Below are 13,082 nucleotides of genomic sequence, written 5' to 3'. Positions count from 1 at the left end.
TTTCCATGTTAAATCTGGTGTCTTATGTGTTCATGTTATTTCTTTCATGCTTAAATGTTAATCATTGTGAATGCTTAGGATCTGTTAAAAATAACATTCACTGCATCTACCAAGTTACAACATTTTTCTGTATGATTACCGAGTGATAGCAATAGCTAGTTCTATCAGACATCTAAGGGATCTGTTGATTTTTTTTTTGTGGTAACTGATTCACCCCCCTTTTGAGCTACTCCATATATATTTCCAACAATTGATATCAGAGCTTTTGGTGTTTGCAGGAAGGATTTCAAGGATCTAAGCTAAAGATCAGGATGTCTTACAAGAGGGAAATTCCAAGTCTTAATATGGATAACTTTTTAGCATGGAAAGGTCTCATGAGACTCCATCTAGCTTCCATTGGAGATACGGGATTGAAATACCTTGATAAAGAATATACAACTCCTTCTGATACATTATCTGTCAATGACATTATTGAGAAAAAGACTCATAACACCATGATGATAGACATTGCATCTGCCCTAAGCTATGAAAATTTTGATGATATCAAGGACTACAAAACTGCCTTTGAAATGTGGAACAAGCTAAAGGATATCTATGGAGGTGATGAAAATGTGAGAAGAGCCAAAGCAGAAAGTCTAAGAGGACAATTTGATCAAATGAGAATGAGAGAGGATGAAAACATTGCCAAGTATGTTGAAAGGGTCAAAGCAAGTGTCAGTACAATCAAAGCTTTTGGAGGAGATATAAAGGAGGAAACAGTTGTACATAAATTTCTTAGAAAATTGCTTCCCATTTATGCAATTAGAGTATCTATGATTCAAGAAAGAAGATGTGAAGAAAATCATGAGATAAATTTGGATGCCATAGTAGGAAGGTTGGCAGCATTTGAGCTAGATAACTATGACAATTATGTTCCAACTTCCAAGAACATTGAATTAGCATTTGAGGCCAAATTTTCACTCAAGGAAAAGGGCAAGAAGATAAAGGACTCTCAGTCAAAAAGTGAAGAAGAATAAGAAGAAAGTTCTGACAGTGATCTTGAGGTGGTTGAAGCTCTACTTTCAAGGAAATTTTCTTGAGGCAAAGGAAAATACAAAGGTAAAGTTCCTTTAATCTATTTTTCATGTGAAGAAATTGGTCATATTGTAGCTAGGTGTCCAAACAAGAAAATCAAGGATGAGAAGAAAGGTCATAAGTGCAATGGCAAGAAAGACTTCAAATCATTCAAGGACAAAGGTAAGAAAACATGCTTTATGGCTAAGGACTCTAAGGATTCTGATAATAGTGAAGATGAAATTGTTTACATTGTTGTGAAAGATGAATCTGATAATGATGAGGAAGATAAGATGGCACTTATCTCTCATGTAAGCAAAAATGATACATGGATCATAGATAGTGGTTGTTCACATTATATGACAAGTGACAAAACTAAGTTTGAACATTTTGAAGACTATGATGGTGGTAGTGTAAGATTTGGAAATAATGAACCTTGTTGCATAAAAGGAAAAGGCTAAATCTCATGAACCAAAGAACTTGTATGTGATAATGCCTATTGGGTTGAAGGACTAAAACATAATCTATTGAGTGTGGCACAGCTAATCAATATTGGATTTAAGGTGGAATTTGTGCATGGAAAGGCAAGACTGTTGGATGACAAAGGAAAGTTGATTAGATCAGGCATACAAACAAAAGGTAACTTGTTTTATCTTGGACTTGGTGAATGCTCATGTTTTATTGCTCAAGTTGAAGAAATTTGGTTATGGCATAGAAGATTATGTCATGTGAATTTTGATAACATGGTAAAGATAAGCAAATTTAGGAAAGTAAGAGGCATTCTTAGTATAAAGAAACTTGATGTTGGTTTATGCAAGAATTATTAGATCGATAAGATGGGAAAGAATAACTTTAAAAGTAAAAACTATTAGTCTAAATAATTTTTGGAAATTGTGCATACTAACTTGTGTGGACCTATTGGAATTGAGAGCTATACTGGAGAAAACTTCTTCATTCTTTTTGTTGATGATTACTCTAGAATGATGACTGTTATGCATTTGAGATAGAAGTTAGAAGCATTTGAGAAGTTCAAATGGTATTTGGCCAGAGTAGAGAAGGAAATAGGGAAAAGACTAAAATGTTTGAGATCAGACAGAGGTGGTGAATTCATCTCCCATGAATTCAATAACTTTTGCATTGAAAGAGGAATCAAAAGACAAGTATCAACCCCTAAAACTCCTGAGTAGAATGGAATAGCTAAAAGGAGGAACAGATCTGTCATGGATTGTGTAGGGATTCTAATGATTGAAAAAAACATTGCTATCAAATACTGGAAGGAAGCTATCAGCACTGTAGTTCATACCTTGAACTGAGTACAGCTAAAGGACTCATTCAAAACCCCCTATGAGTTATGGTATGGCTATAAACCCAATGTAAGTTACCTGAAAGTATTTGGAAGTAAATGTTACATTTTGAAAGAATCTAGAAAAGGAAAATTTGATGTGAAGGGTGATGGAGGTATATTTTTGGGATATTCTTGCAAGAGTAAGGCATATAGATGTTTGAATTTGTCTACTGACAAAATCATAGAAAGTGCACATGTGAAAGTTGATTAGTTTGTAGAAAGGACTGAAGAAGAAAGCAAAAAGGAACGAAAAGATTATAGGAGATTTGTTTTCATTGAACTTGATATAGTGTCGGATACACCTGTCAATTAGGTGACTTATACTCCTGAATCTTCACCAGTCACTGAGTTGCAAGAAGTTCAAACCAAGTTGTAGGAACCCGAGTCACATTTAGATGCTACCAAGCTAATGCCTACCGAGTCTGAGTAGCCAGAACCTAAAGTTGAAATTCAAGAGGATGACAATGCAATTCATTCAAAAGGCAAGGAACCTGTATTACCCAAGTATGTCAGGAGACATCATGCACTAGATCAGATTATTGGAGACAAATATGAAGGTACTATGACAAGAACTAAGCTAAAAGGTACTTGTTTATTTGCTGATTTTGAACCTAGAAATGTCAAGGATGCATTGGAAAATGAAATCTGGATTGAGACTATCAATGAAGAAATAGAGCAAATAGAGAAGATCAAAACACAAAATTTTGTACCTAGGCCTAAAGATAAAAAATGTGATTGGAACAAAATGGGTATTCAGAAATAAGTTGAATGAAGATGGTAAGGTATCAAGAAACAAAACTAGATTGGTATGTAAAGGCTACTCTCAAGAAGAAGGAATAGATTATGGAGAGACTTTTGCTCCTATTGCAAGATTGGAAGGTGTCAGGACCCTACTTGCATATGTTGCACACAAAGGATTTAAGGCATATCAGATGGATGTCAAATCTGTGTTTCTCAATGGTATTCTAGATGAAGAAGTCTACATTGAGCAACCTGAAGGCTTTGTTGATCCAGATAAGAAGGACATGGCTTGAAAATTACACAAAGCATTGTATGGTTTGAAACAAGCCCCTAGAGCATGGTATGAGAGATTGCATAACTATCTTATTCAAATTGGTTTTTAGAGAACTAATGCTAACAGTAGTTTGTACATCAAGGAAGGACCAGATAACAAGATTATTTTGGTAGAAATATTTGTAGATGATACTTTGTTTACATGAAATGATGATCTATGCAAAGAGTTTTCAGAGCAAATGAACAAAGAATTTTAAATGTCTATGTTTGGTGAGATTAAATTTTTTGTTGGTCTTCAAATTTAGTAGAGCAAGAATGGTATCTACATCACTTAGTCTAAGTATATCAAGGAGATACTCAAAAAGTTTGGTATGGAAGATTCTAAACCAGTTGGAACTCCCATATGTATTGGATTGAAGCTTACCAAAGATGATGATTCAAAAGAGGTAGATCAGACCTTATACAAATCAATGATTGGAAAATGTAGTATGTAGTTCATACAAGGCTTGATATTGCTCTTGCAGTTGGTATAGTGGCAAGATTTTCAGCAAAACCCAAAGAGAATCACATGATGGCAGTCAAAAGGATATTGAGATACTTGAAAGGTACTGAAGATTATGGATTGTGGTATAAATTTGGAGGAAATCTAGACTGAAAAGTGTTTACTGATGCTGATTGGGCAGGGAACATCGATGATAGAAAGAGTACAAGTGGTGGAGCATTCTTTCTTGGAAAGAGGTTGGTATCTTGGACAAGCAAAAAGAAAAATTGAACATCTCAATCTACAGCAGGGGCAAAATATGTTGCAATAGTAGTGAACTATTCTAATCTTGTTTGGTTCAAACAGTTATTGGAAGGCATGAAGGCTAAGATCAAAGAATCAGTTGTTATGTTTTGTGATAATACAAGTGCAATTAACATATCAAAGAATCCAGTGATGCATTCCAAAACCAAGCACATTTCTATAAAGTATCACTTTGTTAGAGAATTGGTGCAGGATAAAGAGATCAGATTGGAATATGTCCATACAAAAGAACAGATTGTTGACATATTCACCAAGCCATTACCTAAGGATGCATTTTTGTATCTAAGAGGTAAGTTAGGGGTCATTCCCCTATCTAAAGCTCACTAAAATAAAGTTTTAGTGATGCATCAATAGGAACCAAGTTGAAGATCAAAGAGGGAGAGTTTATAGTCATATCTTTCTGAAATTTGAATTGGTTTGAGAAAGAGTTTGTTTTTTGTAAAAGAAGCTATGTAATTCATTCACAAAGGGAGATTAATGCATTAGAGAAGTTTGTGGCATAAAATCTAAGAGGGGGAAAAGTTTTGTCAGAAAAAGACTTGTTTTCAAATTTCATTGTGCTATGACATGTTGTGTTGCCATCAATGCCAAAGAGGGAGATTTTTTGATACAATTGTTTAATTGTGTGTTGTCTTTGATGTTACACAAATGTCATATCAGTTGGCAGACAGTGCTTACCGAGCTCAGTTGGTCAGCAAAGAAAATTTCAGAGTCTACCAAGCATTCCTGGAAATTACTCTATGGAAATAGTGTCTACCGAGCTCACTCGGGCATCAAAGGAAAATGTAGTAGAAGTCAGTGTTAACCAAGCTCACATGGTTAATGAAGGAAAGTTAGTGTTTACTGAGTTCACTCGGTCTCCAAAGGATTTTAAAGAGTTTGCAGTATTAATAAGCTTCAGTTGGTTAACACTGGAAATCATTTTTGGAACAGTGTTTACCGAGCAGGGTCAGCTAATGAAGGATTTTGTTGTTTTGGGAAATAAAGTTTAATTATTTTATGTAATGATTTATAGTCGACTAAGGTAATGATTATTGGTAATTATAACTTGTAAATGAGTCGACTTGATAATTTATAAGGTATAAATAAAAGGTCAAGTTGAGAATTCTAAAGTGTAATGAGCAAGCATGCAAGTGTATTGATTGTGTGAAGAGGAAAGTGTGAGAAAACTTTGAAGGATGGTCAAATATTCTTGATGAGCAACAAAGATTTATTTAATCAGAGAGGATCTAGTAAAGTAGAACAAAGATTTGTAACAACAATTTAGTTGCATCTCATTCAGGTCATTTCATTGTTACTTTCTCACCATTGCAACAGTGATTCCTAAATCTCTTAATAGAGTTGGTTTAATAGCCATTTGTAAATCCTCTAACAAGGTGACAGTTCTATTGAATTTTTCTAAAGACCTTTTGCAAGGCCACTCCTAACACGGTGATTAAATCCTCTAACAAGGTCACACCTAACAATGTGTTTTGTAACCTTTAACCATGTTGGCTCCTAACAGGGCTCACTTCAGAAGAGTGAAAATCAGTAGCTAGTTACTTGGTGTTTTTTTCCATATTGGGTTTCCACGTTAAATTTAGTGTCTCATGTGTTCACGTTATTTCTTTTATGCTTAAATGTTAATCATTGTGAATGCTTAGGATCTATTAAAAATAACATACACTGCATCTACCAAGTTACAACATTTTTCTATATGATTACCAAGTGACAGCAGTAACTAGTTTTATTAGACATCTAAGGGATCTATGGATTTGTTTTTGTGGTAACTGATTCACTCCCCCCCCCCCCCCCCCAAGTTACTCCATCTATATTTCCAACATGACAATCCCACTCTAACAAGTGGTATAAGATCTTAGTCATAGGCTCGAATCCTCAAACCTTCTAGTAATGCTAAGAGGGAATTATTGGCAAAATCTTCAGCACTCCCCTTGGGATTTGTGACAAGGGCTTTACTTCCTACTATGTACTATAAGTTGAGTGGTTGTATGGGACACTGATAGATCACTCTTTTGGTGCAATGAAAACCCCACTCTAATATGGAACTGCTAAAGAAAAAAAACCTCCTTTAAATATCTTCATCACACATGTGAGGAATTGCTATAAAACCTTGTTGAAAGAAAAGTTGGACCACAACATTACTTGAGAGGAAAAGACCACAATGTGCTGCTATCACAAGCTTTCTTGGAAAAAAGGGGAAGACACAAAATGATGTACGTGATAAAACACGGAACTCCACTATGAGGAAAGACCACTGAGAGAAGAAGGGGCTTGCTAATCAAAAGTAAACCTTGTCACATAGCATAATAAGGCCAAAAAATTTATAAGTTGGAGATTATTATAAGGTATTAGGCTTCCACAATTTATTGCAATAGATAATATTTACAATTGCTAAACTCATGGAGATAGGGATGGGAAACAACCTTCTTCGAAAGCCATGATGTTCCTTTTGAGGAATGTTAGGGTTTCAAATGCCCCATAACAAAATGCACCTAGTCAAGCATAGGATTAGATTGACCAAGGTGGATGTAGTTCTTAATTAGGAAACTAAATTAGCAAGAATAAAGGTTGAAGAACTCATTAAGGCTTTACATAGCTATCTAGTATCATTCATTTCAAGATGACCTAACAAATATGTTCTTAACGTGTTCCTTGTTCCATTCTAAAAATATATACTTCACATGTTTGAGTTTTGACACAAAGATAAATAGTTTTGAAGCCTCAAATTTCTCTTCATTCCACTAAGCTTATATTAGTTCCATGAAATTTAATTCCTTGAAGTACATGTTCTCAAACTCAAAGGAGTATCTTATTGTTTTTCCTCAACTATAATTAGTTTGACGAAATAGTGATCCAAGCTAAAGCAAGGAAAAATATCCCCTTCTAGGGTATGATGGAAAGTAGCCATATCTTGGACCCCAAAGAAGAATCTATCCAACGTGTTTGGCTATATTACCAAAACCCATACTTCTATTATTCTAAGTATAAAATCCATTTCTCTATTTCAAGAAGGTTATTCCCTGAGAACCATTCTTCAAAGGTCTTTGTGTTTTTGTCTTGCCCTACCAATACCACCCCTTTAAACTTGTCTATGTAAGATAGCATTTCAAATCACCCCCAAAGATTCTTGTAAAGCTAGATTGGCTTTCATGAAAACATATAATTTGGCCTACAACTCCCTTTTATTGATGCATAAAATAAGCTCATAAACATTAATAAGATTAAGCTCTAGATCATGAATACAACTCAAAATCCTCCCCAAATTCGATTCCAACTTGGATCCAATTATCTCAAAACTAAGACTGAGTTTCGACAAATTCTGAACCCACCAAAGACCACACCCACTTGAACAACCTCCATCTTCCAATCCAACTTCTCACTATACACCTTTCGTTTATTACATTTATTTGACATTTTATGGTCACATCATATAAATGGTATCCTTTATAATATATTATATTTTTATTTCACTTTTAAAGCGCTATCAAAATGACATTGCCAACCAATAACATCCAACATTATAGATCCTTCTTTTTATAAAATAACATCCAACATGATAAATCTATGCGACAATAATGTACACCAATTATTATTCTGAATAAAAAAAGTTTTCCCCAACATTGTCCTCCGCCGACCGATCCACTTTCGGCAACCCCCCGTACTTGTTAACTATACGAGAAGTAGATTTAGAGCAAAGAATATATTAAGCATTTTTTAATTAGAGCAAAGAATATTAACCCTTCTTTTTACAAAAAAGAAATCCAAGGAAGTTTTGAAGGGAAAGCAAAGAAGATAAGCGAAGGAATAGGGAGGCCGTTACGTGCACAACACCCTAAAAGGGGTCAGAGTTGCATCTCCAGCGTGTGTCCACGTGGCAGACAGCTGTATCACGTCAATTTGACGTGACGTAAAGTGCTGATTTGGGTTAATCTAATCACTCTCCAGGTTTATCCAAATCACACCCAATCATAATATATTTCATATTTTCCCCCTTTCTTACAGTACCGCTGCAATTGCGCGCTGAAGAAATATATAGCAGTGCAATTGTTAGCTGACACGGGAGGATAAAAAATCAGAGTGAAGGAAGGGAGGAAAGGAGGAAAAAAATCATGGGGTGTGAAGAACATGTGGACTGCGCTGGGTGGGAGGTGCTTGATTTCAATTCTGCCCCGAGTTCGATCAGCGGTGGGGATGAAGAGAATCCAGAAAATAGCTTGTCAGTGGAAGTCGAATTGGGGAATTTCATAGATGCGGATTATTTCGCTTGTCCTTCCTCGGAATCGAATTTGAATGAGAATCCTTCAGGGAAATCATGTTCTGATTTGGTTGATGATGGGTTAAGGGATCAAAACCCTGCGGAAGCTTTGCATTCTGCGGAGGCAGCAATTTTGGGGAAAGAGGAAGCGGAAGAGAATACGGGATCGTTGATGGACGTGAAAGAAACGGAGAGGGATTCGGGGGCGTTAGCTACTGGTTGTTTTGGATCTGGTGTGATTGAGGGATTATGCATCTTTAGGCCGCTTGTGGTTACAGAATTGGCCCTGTTTAGAGTAGATTCCTCTTTTAATCCGTGGAAGGTCGGCAAGAGCGAAGATGAGGGTTTGAAAATTGTTGCAGTGGAGAAGATCAGTTCGTGTCCCAGTTCTCCGCGACTGAGTCGCCCTTCTTCTCCACGGGTGGACTGCTGTAATGTTGAGCCTGCAAAGTGTGAAGGAGGGAAGGCGAATTTTATAAATCAGTTGGGAATTTGGACTAAGAATGTTGGAATGATTTCTTCTTTTGGGATGGCGGCTGCAGTCATGGGCTTGGTCATTCTGGGCAGCAGATTTTATCTTAGGAAGGGTAATCATCAGACTAAGAATCGAAATGAAGGATTAGTTCGCTTTCAGGTTTATGGAGACAACAGAGTAAGTCACCTTTTTTTCTCTTTTCACCCGCCTCTTTTTAAAGTTTTGGTTCAAATTCTCATGCTCTTTTTCTTAGTTGATGTAAGTAGACATGTTTATTAAGGCGGAAATCATCAGGGGTTTCCGATCTGTAGCAATTTGGCATGAAATAGGGAGTTTTTTAGCCTAGCCTGCTCTAAATAGGCGTTCAGTATGTGAAAACAATAATGTTCTGGTAGGCCTAGTTGATTCGGAAGATCTCTTAGGTAGTAACACAGCCACAACTGATTTTAAAATTGGTTTATGCTCTGGCCTGCTTGAGTAGACTTCTATATATAAGTTAATCTGAACTTTTAAATGTTTCTCAGATATTATTCATTCAGATCTTGGATCTCTTTAGGGTTACTTTGAAATGATGTTTGAACATCCATTGCCATCCATTTACTGTTCATAACAACCAGAACTTAAGATCGAACAGAATATATTCTTCCAAATTTGCATCAATCGATCTATACCTTTCAAGAATTGATCTGTATTATGCGTGATTTGCAAGCAACTTCACCAAGAGTCATAACTTAATTTTAGGGGTATAATTGTGAAAAGCAATTAAGAAATACTTTATTGAAATCTTTTTATAACGTGTCTTAAAATGTTAGAGAATATCTGTACTTCTTTTTAGTTTTATTAGATACATTAAAACTGTTTTTCTATACTGTAAGAGCTATGATTCTGGAAAAAAAAAGGATTTTTTTGGATAAAAACGTGTAGAAGATCGATCATGTAAGACTTTTGCAGTTCATAAAATTAGATTGAAATATTTCTGGATTACTCTGTTTGATACGTTTGTTACTGGATCTACTTTCATAGGCCGTGAAATGCTTTTGAATGCGACTCCGTGAATTTTTCTTTCCATCCATTTTAATGGACTGTAAAAATCATAGTGTAATGAATCATTTAAGACGTATACAGTGTACCCGATCATTCAAGTAGATATTTTCGACAATTTAATGAAGATTTTGATTTTGTAATGTTTTAAATTATCCAATGTGAGTAATCATTAATTTTTCTGATTTTTAATTCATTCCGATTGACGGATTGCTATGATCTGAAGTTGAAAGTAAAAATATTTTATAATCAAAATCTATACTTATTATCATATCAAGAAATTTTCAATTTTAATTTTAAAATTAGATGATAAAATATGTAGATCATGGAATATTATCACAAATCTATAAACTCAGTCGTTCAACTCATAAATCGTGAAAATCTGATGTTCCAATCTTTCAATTTTATAAATCCTCATCTGGTAATATTTTTTCTCTTCAATTACAGTTTACAGTTAGTATACTACAGAATTGTTGTCAGCCTCCTTTTCAAATTCGTTCACTGGTACTTTTAATTATAATTAACGAGCTTAATGGATGCTGCACTTTGAAATTGATCACGTCTTACATAAGTAAATGAGATGTCTTCGTCTTGAATTTGAAATTGATACTTTATAATATCACTTTCTAATAGGTAATAGGCAGGGAAACTATCCAGTAGGCGTCCAGACTAACTTCGGGTACATTCCCTGAGAGATAGCCTTTTATTAGTGTCAACTTGGAATTCAAAGAAAAGCATTTAAAGCTAATGGGTCCCTTGTACAGGAGAAATTATGGGCTCCCTCTACAGTTTAAAGTTGAAGCCTTTTAGCAACCGGGAAACCCAAGGACACTATTCAATATTAATGGCTGTCCTGTACTGGGGAAGTCATGCATTGTTGTTAAGAGCTGTCTCTGACAAATTTATTACGCCTGAATCGGTCCCGCCACTGTCAATATAATTTTTTCTTATAAATTTTGGTCAATTAAAATAGAATAATTATTTTATAATTTATGTGATTGAGGAATAAAATCCTGATTAATCTTACAGATGGTACTTCAGAAAGTAATTAATCTATACACTTTTCATAGAAAAATAGCGTGTTGAGAAATAATTTTAACAAATGGAACATGGTTTGTGTAAATGTGCAGAAGATAGGGCAATTGATGAGCCAGGCAGCTCGACTGAATGAGGCGCTTTGTGCAGCGAAAGTTGGAGGAGGAGTTGTTCCTGTAGTCAGAGCACAAATATCTTTTGGAGGTTACTGTGATGGTCTCTGACCTTAAAATTTGCCGACATTTCACCTTTTGCATAGATTGGTTAACTGAGCCACTTTTAAACATCACATACTAAGGGAAGAACTAAGTTTGGGAAAAAAAATTTAACTTTCACTATTTAACACTTCTGGTCTAGGAATTAAGCTTAGTGTGTGATATTTAAGCCATTCAGATTAACCGTATGTATCGCCATAGCCTTGGATCTCCGCATTATACTAAATGCAGCAGGTCTTAGTATCATTTATGGCAACAGAAACCAATATGTTTATATGCCATATATTTTTGTTATAGTTTATAAAAAGTTATCCAAGTAAATAGCAGATCCATACATTGAGTTTAAAATGACTCTCAATTTCTGCGCGCTTTGGTGAACGTCTTGCTGTGCACAGTACTGAAAGTAAATTTTGTAAATAGATTTGTAGATGGCCGAAAATTATGCGCGCGTCTAATTATAGGTGATTCAGTATTATTTCAATTTCAATATGATACCTTAATTTTAGATGGCAATCCTTGCTTTTTGGAGTGTCATGCAGTAATAGGAGATCAATATCACTGACAAAACCTTCAGTCCATATTGTTTCATTTATTACGATCTCTTTGCTAATCTTTTGACTGTTGGACAATTTTTGAAAAAGGTTCCAATTTACATTTTAGAGATAATTCTGGAAATACAATTGTATTAGGCAGGTAATGTTTTTCGTTTTAATAGGGTAGAGAATAGATGTTTGACTTTTACGATTGATGATATATGGTTATAATATAAGAAAAAATTTCATGCAAACTTTGATAGCATTGTGAAGTAAAATATTACAAATCACTTAATTGGTAGCTTATACTTTTCAATCACGACTTCATGATGATTATCTAATTTTTGGGTGATCATTTTAGTAATCCTATTCATTTCTTTTGTAATCTTATAAAAAGTTCTTCAACACCATACTTGAAATATATTCTTTGTATTCAGTAGCATTGATTTCATAATTAAGTTTTGTTGTTAGCTTTCTCAGTGGTAATGTCTTTACCAACCAATGCTAGGGTATTACCAGCAAATGCTTGGGAATTGTCCACTAAGTTTTCACTTTTTTCTTTTTTCACTTCCTCATTATCTCTCTTAGAGTTAGAAAGATTTTCTTCCTCCAGCTCCATTTCCTTGCTCTCAGAACTCTCCTCTTCCTCCTCTTCTACTCTATATCTTTTGGACTTCTGCTTGTATCTAACCTGGGATTTAGCAAGCCTTCCTGACCTTCTCCTACCCTTACCCCCTCTCTCCTTTTCTGACTCCTCAATTTCCACATTCACAAGTTTTTCAACCTTAATTTTTTTACAACCCTTTTTTGCCATAGTTGACTTTGGTTTTGTCTTTTTCTTATCATCTCCGCTGGGGGAGGGGTGCGGGGTGTAGATTTTGGTACCTACGTTGGTACTCAAGGGGGAATTTTGGTTTTGGCATTGGTTATCAACCACTATAACCCTAGGGAGGCAAAGGGCAAGGTGGAACTAATAGAGCCTAAAAATCAAGCCTTGGTGGATAATGGTAAAATTTAGACCCTTACTCCTTTTTTCCCTAACATCATTAACCATATCCTCCAAAGAATGTAAGAGAAAAAACAGAATAGAAATGAAATCTCTTTTTCTAAACTGATTAAGCAGTAGAAAGTGATAGTAGTAGTAAACTCCAAACCTACCTTCAAGCGTAAGGTATTTCATAATCACCAGGTAGACGGTGTCCCACAAAGCTGGAAGCTTGTCCCTTATGAATCCTCCCCTATACTACATCGGTTCTTCATTCTCCTCAAAAAAATTGATCATAATGGCATTGTCCGCAATTTTCGTGACCT

The 13,082-nt window shown here is 35.2% G+C and overlaps 1 protein-coding gene across 2 annotated transcripts; it reads left to right on the top strand.

The window, feature by feature from the left end:
* Positions 1 to 8,220: 8,220 nt before the first annotated feature.
* LOC149571547 (uncharacterized) lies at positions 8,221 to 11,586 on the top strand. 2 transcript variants are annotated; one of them, XM_089813064.1, is made up of 2 exons: positions 8,221 to 9,124; positions 11,122 to 11,586. In XM_089813064.1, the coding sequence occupies exons 1-2, from the start codon at positions 8,327 to 8,329 to the stop codon at positions 11,245 to 11,247; spliced, it is 924 nt and encodes a 307-aa protein (XP_089669190.1). In that variant the 5' UTR covers positions 8,221 to 8,326; the 3' UTR covers positions 11,248 to 11,586. The 2 variants fall into 2 exon arrangements, with proteins under 2 accessions (XP_089669190.1, XP_089669189.1); XM_089813063.1 differs by having other exon boundaries at positions 11,119 to 11,586.
* Positions 11,587 to 13,082: the final 1,496 nt, after the last annotated feature.

The sequence above is a fragment of the Cupressus sempervirens genome, chromosome 2 (genome assembly GCF_028749045.1).
Source record: "Cupressus sempervirens isolate cs-2001-9-10 chromosome 2, ASM2874904v1, whole genome shotgun sequence".
NCBI classification, from domain to species: Eukaryota; Viridiplantae; Streptophyta; class Pinopsida; order Cupressales; family Cupressaceae; genus Cupressus; species Cupressus sempervirens.
Note: the sequence above shows the minus strand (reverse complement) of the source record. Positions and strands in the feature narration are given on the sequence as shown.